Source organism: Pan paniscus, chromosome 3 (assembly GCF_029289425.2).
Source record: "Pan paniscus chromosome 3, NHGRI_mPanPan1-v2.0_pri, whole genome shotgun sequence".
Taxonomy (NCBI): domain Eukaryota; kingdom Metazoa; phylum Chordata; class Mammalia; order Primates; family Hominidae; genus Pan; species Pan paniscus.
The window spans coordinates 98599106-98613366 of NC_073252.2; the positions used below are offsets into that span (position 1 = coordinate 98599106).

At 35.9% G+C, this 14261-nt stretch overlaps 1 protein-coding gene across 2 annotated transcripts in view; it reads right to left on the minus strand.

Annotated features, from left to right (window-relative positions):
• The window catches only part of EMCN (endomucin), a 128508-nt gene extending 127106 nt beyond the window's left edge, over positions 1-1402 (minus strand). Inside the window, exon 1 of one of the 2 annotated variants that reach the window (XM_003829944.5) lies at positions 1117-1402. In XM_003829944.5, coding sequence (XP_003829992.3) covers positions 1117-1180 — 64 coding nt within the window. In that variant the 5' untranslated portion in view covers positions 1181-1402. The remainder of the gene's footprint in view (positions 1-1116) is intronic. The other variant, XM_003829945.4, reaches the window with a different exon arrangement.
• Between the last annotated feature and the right edge of the window lie 12859 nt (positions 1403-14261).

Genomic DNA, 14261 nt, shown 5'->3' on the forward strand with positions numbered 1-14261 from the left:
ATGTTGTTCAGGGAGGGATGTACTTATTTTCTTCCGACATTATCACTGTAAATTAAGATTTTGTAGGCAGTAATCTTTTAAATTGAGAATGAGCAAAATAAAATTAGAAATGAATGTTTTTGTTTTTTTCCCCCCAAGACCCCTCAGAGTCTGAATCAGTCTTTCCCAATTGTGTTCTTTTATGGTAGTTTGTTCTTCAATTTTCACACTTATTAAATCTATTTTATATTAAAATCACATGCTTATTTCTCCCAGTAGTACTTCTACCACTTTGGGCAAGGACATCTTATTTGTTTTTATATTCCTTGCAGTACAGGGTAGGAACCTAATAAATATTGATTAAATTTAACAGTTTATTTTCAATCACTCAGGAAGGGTTAAAAGTCAAATGTAAATCGTTCTCGAAATTGTCCATTGATATACTCAAGGCTTATGAAGATGCAAACCTATTTTTTATCTGAGTTTCTTAACCAGAAGTCAATAGGTAGGATTTTTATGTTTATAAATTCCTGAAATGTTATGCAAAATGTATGTATATGTTTAGATATGTGCATATTTCTTCAGCAAAAATCTATAGACTGTAATCAAATGAATCTCTCTCTATTCACCCTACCTCAAAATATTAGGACTCGCTTCCCTAGGCAGCTTTACTCAACTCCTCAATTTATCAGAGCTGAAAAATAGTTGGGAAAAATACAGGCTACCATCTGCAATATAATGTCTCCGATTACAGCCTTTCACCCACACATGCCAATCTTATTATTTCTGAGCTATGTCTGAAAAGAATACATTTTTGAGAGAGAGTACATTTTTAACCAGCATTGTATTCCTAGATTTTTATACTCTAAAGAGGCCATTGTATATTTCCAGTACTTTGTGATTTCATCGAACATGCTTTCAGGCTGCTGTACCCGCAAACATTTCCCTTTAGTAGAAACAAATACCGTCTCTCTCAAGCCTTCTCCACGCACTCCAAGTCAACATCCAAACACTCAACTCATCAAAGGAATTGCTGCATCTAAGTGTCAGGGGAAGATCCCTGAAAGTAAACTGAGGCTGAGTCACCTACTAGTGATTTCCAATCCGTACCACTAGAGGAATAAGAGACAAAAATACCTGTGCTGTTACTGCTGCAAATACTGGGCAGAAGAAAAAGAATGGTCACTTGAAGCAGTTCCATGGTGTCCGTAGATGGTGTCAATATCTTCTCTCTCCAGAAGCAGGCAAGGACAATTCCCTCCCAGCCTGGCAGGGCCTTATTAGCGAATGGAAAAGGTGTAGTGAATGTGAATAGCCACTGCCCATTCCTACTTATTTTGGGGGTTCTGATAAAGAACGGGAGGAAATACACACACTCCCTTTGGGAGTTCAGCAGAGAGGAGATTTATTGTTTCAGTCCCTTACAGGAACTCTTTTTTTTTCTCTCTCTTCCTTTGGCAGCCACTTGTGTTTTTGTTACTACATTATTTTGTTCTTCTTCAACAGAAAGGTCGGGACTGGTTTTGAACAGAAACAGATCCTTCTTGAGAATGGATCATAGGGCCTTCTAACTTTTGTTTTGAAAGTGCATTCTGAAGTGGTTATAAAGGGGCCTCATTTAGCAGCTACTCAGTTGGGATAAAGAGGCTTTCACTGCCCGAGGGTTAAATTTTAGAGCAAAATCCATCAGGAATCAACTTAACTTTTCTCTTTCCAACTTGAAAGCCAGATTAGAGAAGGCCACCTTTTGGATATAAGTGAAAAATTGTATTAAATAGATTATGCTCTGCTGTTGAGTAAGCAAAAAGACTTTCAAAGGGTGTACAGAGAAGTTTTTCAGGCTTTTTAAATAGAATTAAGCAAAGACATGTGAATGTCTATTGATCACTCCTGGTTTTTACTAAAGAACTTTGATGATGAATAAGGAACAATTACTTATAACACCTCATGAATGCTCTTCTTTAGGGGACAGGGTTGGAATGGCAGTGGGTAAAATGCCATCACACATCAGTGAAGCTGGGAGAGGTTGACTCTTTAAGACCGGAATGCCAACCAGGCTGGATAATTTATATAGCAGGGGTCACGTTGATGTCAGTTGTGACTGATTAAAACGTGGTGATAACACAGCCACAGTCCTGGGTACCAGCCCCTTGTGTGCCAATGACGTTATATTTTTCTTCAGCCACAGGCTTCATGTCTCATTTTAGCTGATCATCCTTTTATGTACCTTTACTCATGAGGCTTTACTGGACAACATTGTCAATGAATCGGTGTAGATTCATTTTCCCCACAAAACAAACAAACAAAAAAACAAAAACTGTTCAAAAATTATACCTTTACCTGTTTGCAAGAAGGGCACACAGTTTCACTGCTGCACCATGCTGGAAAATACTTCATACAAAACGAGTGAGACTGAGTCAACTGCTCAAAACACTTAAAAATGTTAGCTTGTTTTATCCAACGTTATACCAGGGGTCAGAAGAGCTAAGTTTCTATTTTGTGCGTAAGATTGTATTTTACCCTCTTCTAATTGATTTTCTAAAACAGACTGCCTTTGGCGTTGTTACTTTATTTGGCATATCCTGGAGAATATAAAGATAGGAACATATGTGAATAGATGTCACATGCACTTTCCAGAAATAAATTGGGGTGTGGCCATGTGAAATCACAGTCGAACCCTCACATTGCCTCACTTCCTGCTCCTTCTGTACTCAAGTTGTCAGTACTCAGAGTCACCACTGATGCTGGTCACAATAATTTCTTCAGGGATTCCATGGCATTTGGACTCCTCAGCACTAAGTGCTATGCATTTCCATTTAGTACACTAGATACCTATTCTAATAATGCTTGACAGTAGAATATTAAGGCTACTTAAAAGACAAAGGGCCTGTTGATGAAAAACAAAAACTAAGAAACATCTTAAAATGCTAGCCAAAAAAAATTTAGAATATAAGAACAGAAAAGAAAAAACAAAAAGGAGTAATAATGAGGGGAGGGGTCAGCCTTGCTTTACTAAATCAGAAGATATTTTTAAGGTAAAATATTTAATTAAAACAGCAATGATTGCCAGAGGAGACAAACAGATCAGTGGCATAGAATAGAAAGTACAGACACAGAAATATTTATATTTGTTGCTATCTACATAAATATACACGCAGATATATTTACAGATATGTGTTTGCATATGCATGCTTGTGTGTATATGCATGTGTATATAGAGAGAGAGATTAAATATAGGTGAGTTCAACATGTAGTGACTGTGATGAATAGGGTATATATTTATTGTGGGGTTTTTTTGACAATGTGTTAACCATCTAAGAAAATTTTAAAATTAAGTGTCTGTTTTACTTAAAATACCAAATCTTACATGTTAATCTTATATGTTAAAGGTTTAAGTTTAAAATACAAAGCACAAAATTCTAGGAGAGAATATGGGCTACTACATATAATTGAGGTAAAGGGGACATTTTATGCATGACACTAAAGGCAAAGCACATAAAAGAAAGACTTCATACATTTGCTTACACAAAAATTAAAAGATTTTTGGCATAACATACCATGAATTTAAAAGGCAAATTAAAAATTTTGTAACAGTACATGATAAGTTATCTTAAAAAATAACTTCTGATCTAAAAAGCAATGACTCTACAACTGAAAAAAGGCAAAAAAAGGTCTCACAAGAAATGGAGGGCCAGTAAAATCCAAAACTGTATTCATCACACCAGAGACCAAAGAAACGAATATCCCAACATCGCAACAACGTGTTTTGCCTTTTATATATAATTAGGTATAGTTTATGACAATACTCATTTTTGATAAATGTTCAAATAAAGTAACTATCTTATTCTTGGGGTATGACCTTTCTGAGATGTGACTAGGCAATATACATCAAAACTGTTAAAGAACCACACTCTGAGCTTGCAAAATTATATGTTTAGAAACTTATTCTAAAAATGAAGATATTCATTGAAGTCCATGTAATTACAAAAATTTGTCAAAACATTAATTATTGAGGAAGAATATTGTTCTGCCACAAAATACTAATTAGATAACTTTTCATAGATGTGGAAATATATTCATGACACTTTGTTGCATGTATATATGCATATATATACATATGCTTATCATTTATATATGTGAATGTACGTGTATATATGTATATACATGTAAATGTGTATATATGTATATACATGTATATGTGTGTATATGTAAATACACATATACATACATACACATACAGAGCAAGAGAGAGTAAGATACAAAATGTTAATATTGCTTATCTTCTGAAATGAATTATGGGTCGTTTCTATCACATTTTAAAATTTTCCATGAAAAGATCTTCCAGATTAAACACATATTGTTTTTACCTCTTAACAACAAAAACATTTCTCTTGACCTGATACATTTTGTTTAATTTAATGTTTTGAGTGTATATTTATACATATATTTATTAAACATTTTGTATTCTAACCTGCTGGAATGTTTTCATTATTAGGAAGTGTATAATTTAAAAGCACTTTAATAGAAGAAAATATGTGAAGAGAACTGAACCACTCTAATCTGAGAGATGAAAACATGTCTTTTCTCTTTAATTTGTTGTTGCTGTTGTTTGTTTCTTTTTCACAATTCATCTTCCGAATTGCTTGCTGAAAGAAAAAGTAGCTGCTAGGAGGTCATGAAAGAGCAATCTCATAATTCTTTCCAAATGCATATCAAGGCCTGTCATTGACATCTTTGACACTGAAGAAATTGTATAATGAAGACTCCAACACTCATGATTTATGTTAGCTTATGTGGCACTGAAAAGATTTATTCAGATAGCACCATTACTAGGGCCCCAAATTAAACTCCCTTTCCATACTTGCCTTCTTCCTCTTAGCCAGCTCATTACCCTGAATAAAATTATCTAAAATGAGAGGAAAGCCAAGAAGTAATTTCATGAACTGGCAAAGAGCATGATCTTGAGTTCAAATCCTGTCTCTGCCTTAGTTTTATGTGACTTACTGAGCTATTTGGCCCCTCTATGCTGAGCTATTTGGCCTCTCCATGCTTAGCTTCCCCACAGAAAAATAGGATAAACATCATGCCAACTTTCTAATGTGGTTTAGAGGACTAAGTGAGATTCCAGAAAGTCTTCTAAAAGTACATATTAAAACAAAACAAAACAAAAAACAGAAAAAAACCTACTAACCTTAAACTTCTAGAATCTTTCAGTTGTTAAGATTTTATATAAACCATCATATTCTAGAGTGATTAAGAAATGTCCTAAGAAATATTCAGATGATGAGAGTCCCAAAATATTGGTTTAAACTGATTACACAGAATCCCAACTCTTATTATCAGGAATTTGTTCTATGCTCTACTTCAAAGTACTTTAAATATCAAGTGCTTTCTTCAATGGAGATGCAATCAAACAGCTTATTTTTGTTACTTGCCTATTTGAAATGGGAATTGGGTGATCTCCTACAGATAGTGGGAACAGAGCTGAAACCAAAGAGATATTTAGAGCCCATGATTGTGGAGATATTAAGTCTCCCTTCCCCAGAGCCAAAATGGATAATGAACATCAACAGTGGGAGGGCCCAGCCATTTGGCCAAACTTATGCCAGTAAAATCACTATCTTTCTCACCTACCACATTCCTATTAATCAACTCCCAGTGACCCAGGTCGAGTGGTATTTTGTTATTGCTTATGTGAAAAGAAAGCATCATAGCAAATTGATTCTTGAAGTTTCTCAAGAGCTTATCTCTCACATTCTCCAACTGTCCATCCCAGTTTTACTCCTCAGCATGTAAAGATGGTTCTCATACCTCACATCAACTCCCTAACCTTGAATAAGTCTCTTGATATATAAGGACATGAATACAGGGAAATTATAAAACCACAGTGGCTCAGAGATGAGACATACGAAAAGTTAATTTAGTACAAATTTGTCCTAACACAGGAACACCCCTGCAAATGTTGAGTGAGCCTCCATGCTAACAGATGAAATGATTGAGGCTCATTACTCTGTCAGGCAGTCCATTGTCCTACTGGACAACTCTCCTTTTTAAAAAGTCCAAGTACCATTCTTTCATCCTCATCTGCCTTAAGAAGCTCTGGAAATCACTGTCATAAATGGATTCTTCCTATACAAACTGAGCTGCAGAGGATAATTTTCATTAATTATGTAAATCATAATAGGAAAAATAAGATTTTTCCAAGAAGTTTATAATTCCTAGTATATGTTAATACATCAATAATCAATCTTAATTGTATGTAATGAAGAATTGAGATGATTATTTCTTTGGAATTCTGGAATATATAAATAAATTCTGAATAACAAGGCAACTGTAAAGTTCTTCAACAGTTTGTTCTACTTTCCATATAGCTTACCTATTGCCAGCCATGAACTTCATGTCCAAGAGTTCTGCTCGATGTCCCATTTTTGGTATTCTAGGAATAGCAACTTACAGAAATATTCTTCTCTTATATGGCACCTATTAAAAAATTATTGGGTGTCTGGCATATGCCAGGAATTTTTACATGCATGTTCATACAAAAATGTGACATTTAAGTGTGTGACACCTAAATGCAATTCATGTTCTACCATATGCATCTTCTGTCTAGCTTGATTAATTTATCTATGATTATATTTTAAATAATCCTTTTGTCTACCCATTCAGTTCTTGTTTTCAGTTTGCCAAGTCCCCTTTTGCATTGTCTGGCTCTGTGTAATAATCAAAGGAAACTTTCACAGGACCAGATCTGAATCAACTTAAAAGTACGATATATTTCTTTTTCACTTCCTAACTTCCAGAGCAATGAAAGATGAAGTTAATTGTTTAAAAAATGTATTTTTTTTCTTTTTTGCAAACAAAAAGAGTATTCTGGTATTTTCAAGTGTTCTGGTATTCATAGAAACATGTAAATTTTAAGTTATAATAGAAATGGAGTGTCTGCACTGGTTTATTCCTCATAACAAACCCTTCCTACACATAACTCAGTGAAGGAGTTACCTTACTAATGGCTCCTGGACTAATCCTCAGGGATTCAAGAAACTGCTTCTTGCTCTTTGCCTATATTTCATTCCCAATCCTCTTTAGTTACTCTCTTCTAGGATTCTTTTAGCCCAGCCTATACCCTTCAGAATGGCCTCTACCTATTGGTAGTTTAGTTTGATGTTGTCTTTGGGTACTGTATCTCACATCAACGTTCTGCTCTCCTGTGGAGACATTTCACAAATGATAATGTTCTACACCTTTTCCCCAATACTGTTGTCAAAACTGACTTACATCTGTGGCGAAGATTTCTACTGCTTACTGAATGACTAATTATCTGTATTAGGTAGGCCCATGTGACTAGTTCTGGCAGGGGCTTTAAGCAAAATTACATGTGTCACTTATAGTACAATACATAGAAGAACAGATATGCGTACTTTATGTTTTCTATTTCTTGTTCATGTGACCTTTGATATCCTGTATTCCCGATGGTGCACTCTGAGTCCCTGAGTGACTGTAGAGGAAAGCTCTCCAACCCTGAACACAAATCTACTGTAATTTGGATGAGCAACACATAAACATTTATTGAATTAGGCCACTGAGATTTATTTTTTAATTTAATTTAATTTAATTTTAAGTTCCAGGATACATGTCCAGGATGTGCAGGTTTGTTGCCTAGGTAAACGTGTGCCATGGTGGTTTGCTGCACCTATCAACTTATCACCTAGGTATTAAGCCCCTCATACATTAGCCATTTATTCTGATAAGCTTGAGGCATCAAACTACCTGACTTCAAACTATACCACAAGGCTACAGTAACCTAAACAGCATGGTAGTGGTATAAAAACACATGCATAGACCAATGGAAAAGAATAGAGATCTCAGAAATAAGACTGCACATCTACAATCATCTGATCTTAGACAAACCTGACAAAAAAAAAAAAAAGCATGGGGGAAAGGATTCCCTATTTAAAAAATGGTGCTGGGAAAACTGGCTAGCCATATGCAGAAAACTGAAACTGGACCCCTTCCTTACATTTTATACAAAAATTACCTCAAGATGGATTAAAGACTTAAATATAAAACCAAAAATTATAAAAACCCTAGAGATTTCAAGTTTATTTTGTTATTGAAGCATAGCATAGCCTATCCTGACCAGTAAAAGTTCTTATTACCTTCTCTTGAAAATGTTTTTGAGACGGAGTTTCTCTCTTGTTGCCCAAGCTGGAGTGCAATGGCACGATCTCAGCTCACTGCAACCTCTGCCTCCCGAGTTCAAGTGGTTCTCCTGCCTCAGCCTCCTGAGTACCTGAGATTACAGGCATGCATCACCATGCGCAGTTAATTTTTTGTATTTTTAGTAGAAACAGAGTTTCACCATGTTAGCCAGGCTGGTCTCAAACTCCTCACTTCAGGTGATCCTCCCACCTTCTGCCTCCCAAAGTGCTAGGATTACAGACGGGACCACTGCGCCCGGTCAAAAATCTTAATTGATGAAATTAAGACTGAATTGGTCACACTTTTCCGACATTATCAGCCTTCCACACTAGATAGTAAATTTTTCAATGACAGAAGTTTGTCTCAGTCATTTATCCCCCTAGTTTTAGCCTGACACAAAATAATTAACTTTTTAAATAAAATAGATTAACTTCTCAGCTCTGACCTCAACCTTATGGAAGATCTTACTGGGTTCTGTTTTCTACTAACTTTCCCCCAATCACCTGCTCCATTTAGCAATAAAATGTAATTGCAGCCTCACTGACCCAGTTGAAAGCTCAGGGATCACTTTTTGGCTTTTAACTTCTGTTTCACATCCAGGCTTTTGTTTTCAATCCCCCCTCAGGTTCAGATCTTGCCATCTCTGTCTTGATTCTTGGGCTGGGCTGAAATCTCAGGAACTTAGAAACAGGGTGTTAATAATTAAAAACATGGCCATTATCAAATTCCCTGCCTTGCTAGAATGCAAACAATTTTAGTAAAATGCAAATTGATTTTCCATCCAACTTCTCGAAATAAATTATTTTCATTTCATCACCAAATAAAGCTATTTACAAATGTTTTCAACTTTATTAAACTAGCACTGGCTTAGTAATTTCCCATCCCTTATATATAACTAAACATAAAAACATCTTGGATGAACAACAAAGCTGGGACCCAACCCAACCCATTCTTTCAAATCCAGCCTTTGGTCAGAGGAAATGACATAGTAATGGCTTTCACAAGCAGATGAGTGCTGCATCTGAGCACATTTCCAATCATAGAATCCAAATTTCCTGTCCCATTAGGTTTTGAATTCTGATATCCTGTCCTAACACTATAACACTGGCAGTTTTGCCCATGTTTAACCTCAAATCTTAGTATCAGAATTACCCCATGGAGCTTTTCAAAAACATGTATGTTTAAGCCTCACCCATGAAATTTCTATTTAGAAAGTACAGAGTAGAGGCCAGGCACGTATATGAGAAAAAAAATCCACCAGTGATTCTGATGGTCACCCTTAGTTAATAATTACTGACTTAGACCATTATAAAATGTGTATATATATATATACGCACACAAAAATATATATATATTATGTATATATACTTTTATACATAATAAATATATATGTGTATATATATGTATTTTTAAGTGTGCTTCTGACTATTTAAAAGGTAGCAGCAGCATTTCTTGGTCTTCACTGCTGACATCCATGCAGAAGGCATTCACTTTAGGATTCTTTAAGTGTTCCTAATTGACTCCTATCAAGCCTTCTTAACATCAGTATATTCAGATTTTTAAAAGCAGTGACAATATTTCAGAAATTCACTTTTACATAATTTTTACCAGTTTATATGAAATTATAAATGTTATTTATATGGCCAACTCATAACTAATTAAACCTGGCTTGATCTTTTCAAATGGAAATGAGTCCAGGCTATGGGAGAGAAAATTATTTCTTATGATTTGAGCCCTAAATTCCAAACATTCCAAATTGCCTGTAATTATCATTCATAAATTCCCTTTTGAATCTTATTATATTTGCATCCTGATTTATAGAACAAGAATAAAATACCTCTAACTCTTGAAGGAAAATGGTTGTATTCTCAGTGTTTTTCTAAAAACTTTTAGGAAAAGCTTTTTCTTTCTATTTGAGATATTTTTGTGAATGTTCAAGTTTGAGACACAGTGATCAAGGTGTGATTCCATTATAAAGGCATTCTGTCCAATAAGTTTAATTCTAATACCATGTTTTATTTCATGCTGTCAAAAAAATTCCTAATTATAAGTTTGCTACCCAAGTAGAATTCTCCTCTTGAAAAAATAGCCTGCTGATCCATCACCTTAGCAGTAATTATGCTGTTTAAATTAATAAGTTAAAATTTGTGTTTCTATACAACCAGTCTCTTCTGAATATAACTAGTTTTGTTTAATACTCCACAGCTGATAAACCTGAGTTTCTGATCTTATTAAATTGAAAGCTAGACTCTGATCCATTGTGACCCAACCAAGTCATCTCTCTATGGAATCCGTCTTTATATGTCACTGGATGGCATCTCTATTTTTGTTGTTGTTGCTGTTGTTCTTGTTGCTTCTGTCACAAAAAGAAATTTCTAAATTTCATTATCTACGGTATTGTATAGAACACATTGCTCTCTTTTCTTCATTTTTTCCCAAAATAAGTATTTTATATATTTATTTTTTATTATTATACTTTAAGATCTAGGGTACATATGCACAACATGCAGTTCTGTTACTTAGGTATACATGTGCCATGTTGGTTTGCTGCACCCATTAACTCGTCATTTACATTAGATATTTCTCCTAATGCTATCCCTCCACCCTCCCCCCACCCCACGACAGAACCCAGGGTGTGATGTTCTCTGCCCAGTGTCCAAGTGTTCTCATTGTTCAGTTCCCACCTATGAGTGAGAACATGTGGTGTTTGGTTTTCTGTCCTTGTGATAGTTTGCTCAGAATGATGGTTTCCAGCTGCATCCATGTCCCTGCAAAGGACATGAACTCATCCTTTTTTATGGCTGCATTGAATTCTATCATGCACACGTGCCACATTTTCTTAATCCAGTCTTTCGTTGATGGACATTTGGGTTGGTTCCAAGTTTTTGCTATTGTGAATAGTGCTGCAATAAACATACATGTGCACGTGTCTTTATAGTAGCATGATTTATAATCCTTTGGGTATATACCCAGTAATGGGATCACTGGTTCAAATGGTATTTCAAGTTCTAGATCCTTGAGGAATTGCCACACTGTCTTCCACAATGGTTGAACTAGTTTACACTCCCACAAACAGTGTAAAAGCCTTCCTATTTCTCCACATCCTCTCCAGCATCCATTGTTTCCTGACCTTTTAAGGATCGCCATTCTAACTGGTGTGAGATGGTATCTCATTGTGGATTTCATTTGCATTTCTCTGATGACCAGTGATGATGAGCATTTTTTCATGTGTCTGTTGGCTGCATAAATAAATAAACCAGCACCTGGATTCACTGATTTTTTGAAGGGTTTTTTGTGTCTCTATCTTGTTCAGTTCTGCTCTGTTCTTAGTTATTTCTTGCCTTCTGCTAGCTTTTGAATTTGTTTGCCCTTGCTTCTCTAGTTCTTTTAATTGTGATGTTAGGGTGTTGATTTTAGATCTTTCCTGCTTTCTCCTGTGGGCATTTGTGCTATAAATTTCCCTTTACACACTGTTTTAAATGTGTCCCAGAGATTCTGGTATGTTGTGTCTTTGTTCTCATTGGTTTCAAAGAACATCTTTATTTCTGTCTTTATTTTGTTATTTACCTCGTAGTCATTCAGGAGCAGGTTGTTCAGTTTCCATGTAGTTGAGCGGTTTTGAGTGAGTTTCTTAATCCTGAGTTCTAATTTGATTGCACTGTGCTGTGAGAGACAGTTTGTTGTGATTTTTGTTCTTTTACATTTGCTGAAGCGTGCTTTACTTCCAACTATGTGGTCAATTTTGGAATAAGTGCAGTATGGTGCTGAGAAGAATGTATATTCTGTTGATTTGGGGTGGAGAGTTCTGTAGATGTCTATTAGGTCAGCTTGGTGCAGATCTGAGTTCCAGTCCTGGATATCCTTGTTAACATCCTGTCTCATTGATCTGTCTAATATTGACAGTGGGGTATTAAAGTGTCACGTTATTATTGTGTGGGAGTCTAAGTCTCTAAGGACTTGCTTTATGAATCTGGGTGCTCCTGTATTGGGTGCATATATATATTTAGGATAGTTATATCTTCTTGTTGAATTGATCCCTTTACCATTATGTAGTGGCCTTCTTTGTCTCTTTTGATCTTTGTTGGTTTAAAGTCAGTTTTATCAGAAACTAAGATTGCAACTCCTTTTTTTTTTGCTTTCCATTTCCTTGGTAGATCTTCCTCCATCCCTTTATTTTGAGCCTATGTGTGTCTCTGCACATGAGATGGGTCTCCTAAATACAGCACACTGATGGGTCTTGACTCTTTATCCAATTTGCCAGTCTGTGTCTTTTATTTGGGTAATTTAGCCCATTTACATTTAAGGTTAATATTGTTATGTATGAATTTGATCCTGTCATTATGATGTTAGCTGGTTATTTTGCTCATTAGTTGATGCAGTTTCTTCCTAGCATTGATGGTCTTTACAATTTGGCATGTTTTTTCAGCGGCTGGTACTGGTTGTTCCTTTCCATGTTTAGTGCTTCCTTCAGGAGCTCTTGTAAGGCAGGCCTGATGTTAACAAAATCTCTCATCATTTGCTTGTCTGTAAAGGATTTTATTTCTCCTTCACTTATGAAGCTCAGTTTGGCTGGATATAAAATTCTGGGTAGAAAATTCTTTTCTTTAAGAATGTTGAATATTGGCCCCCACTCTCTTCTGGCTTGCAGAGTTTCTGCTGAGAGATCTGCTGTTATTCTGCTGGGCTTCCCTTTGTGGGTAACCCAACCTTTCTCTCTGGCTGCCCTTAACAATTTTTTTCCTTCATTTCAACCTTGGTGAATCTGACAATTATTTGTCTTGGGGTTGCTCTTCTCAAGGAGTATTTTTGTGGTGCTGTCTCTATTTCCTGAATTTGAATGTTGGACTGCTTTGCTAGGTTGGGGAAATTCTCCTGGATAATATCCTGCAGAGTGTTTTCCAACTTGGTTCCATTCTCCCCGTCACCTTCAGGTACACCAATCAGATGTAGATTTGGTCTTTTCACATTGTCCCATCTTTCTTGGGGGCTTTGTTCATTTCTTTTTACTCTTTTTTCTCTAAACTTCTCATTTTATTTTATTAATTTGATCTTCAATCACTGATACTCTTTCTTCCAATTGATCAAATCAGCTATTGAAGCTTGTGCATGTGTCACGTAGTTCTCGTGCCATGGTTTTCAGCTCCATCAGATCACTTAAGGTCTTCTCTACATGTTTATTCTAGTTAGCCATTCGTCTAATCTTTTTTCAAGGTTTTTAGCTTCCTTGCAATGGGTTCCAACATCCTCCTTTAGCTCAGAGACGTTTGTTATTACCGACCTTCTGAAGCCTACTTCTGTCAGCTCATCAAAGTCATTCTCCATCCAGCTTTATTCTGTTGCTGGTGAGTAGCTGTGATCCTTTGGAGGAAAAGAGGCTCTGTGGTTTTTAGAATTTTCAGCTTTTCTGCTCTGGTTTCTCCCTATCTTTGTGGTTTTATGTACCTTTGGTCTTTGATGTTGGTGACCTACAGATGGGGTTTTGGTGTGGTCGTCCTTTTTGTTGGTGTTGATGCTATTCCTTTCTGTTTGTTAGTTTTCCTTCTAACAGTTAGGTCCCTCAGCTGCAAGTCTGTCAGAGTTTGCTGGAGGTCCACTCCAGACCCTGTTTGCCTGGGTATCACCAGCGGAGGCTCAGTTTGAAATGTAGAAATCACCCATCTTCTGTGTTGATCGTGCTGGGAGCCAAAGTCCAGAGCTGTTCCTATTCGGCCATCTTGAAACGGAATCCCAAAGTAATTATCATAAAGGTCAAGGAGGGCTTGCTAAGCCCTAATTTCTGAAATTTAATGAAAAATTTATATTTTTCCTTAGTATTCCTTTTTTTTGTTTTTATAAACATTGATAGTCTCCCAGTGATTAATGTTTATTTTGTTTCTTTAAATGCCATTCCATTAAAATTCTGACTTGTTAAATCTTTTATTTCTAAAGAATGATGGGTTTTATTTCATACTCTTGTTAACACTTACAGATATATTTAGTGGGAGCTTGTTTCATGTTGTAAGGAATGACAAATAACAGTTACAACATTCTTACAATAACCATGGCTCTATGCAGTGAGTACACTACTCTTACAATACAATCAG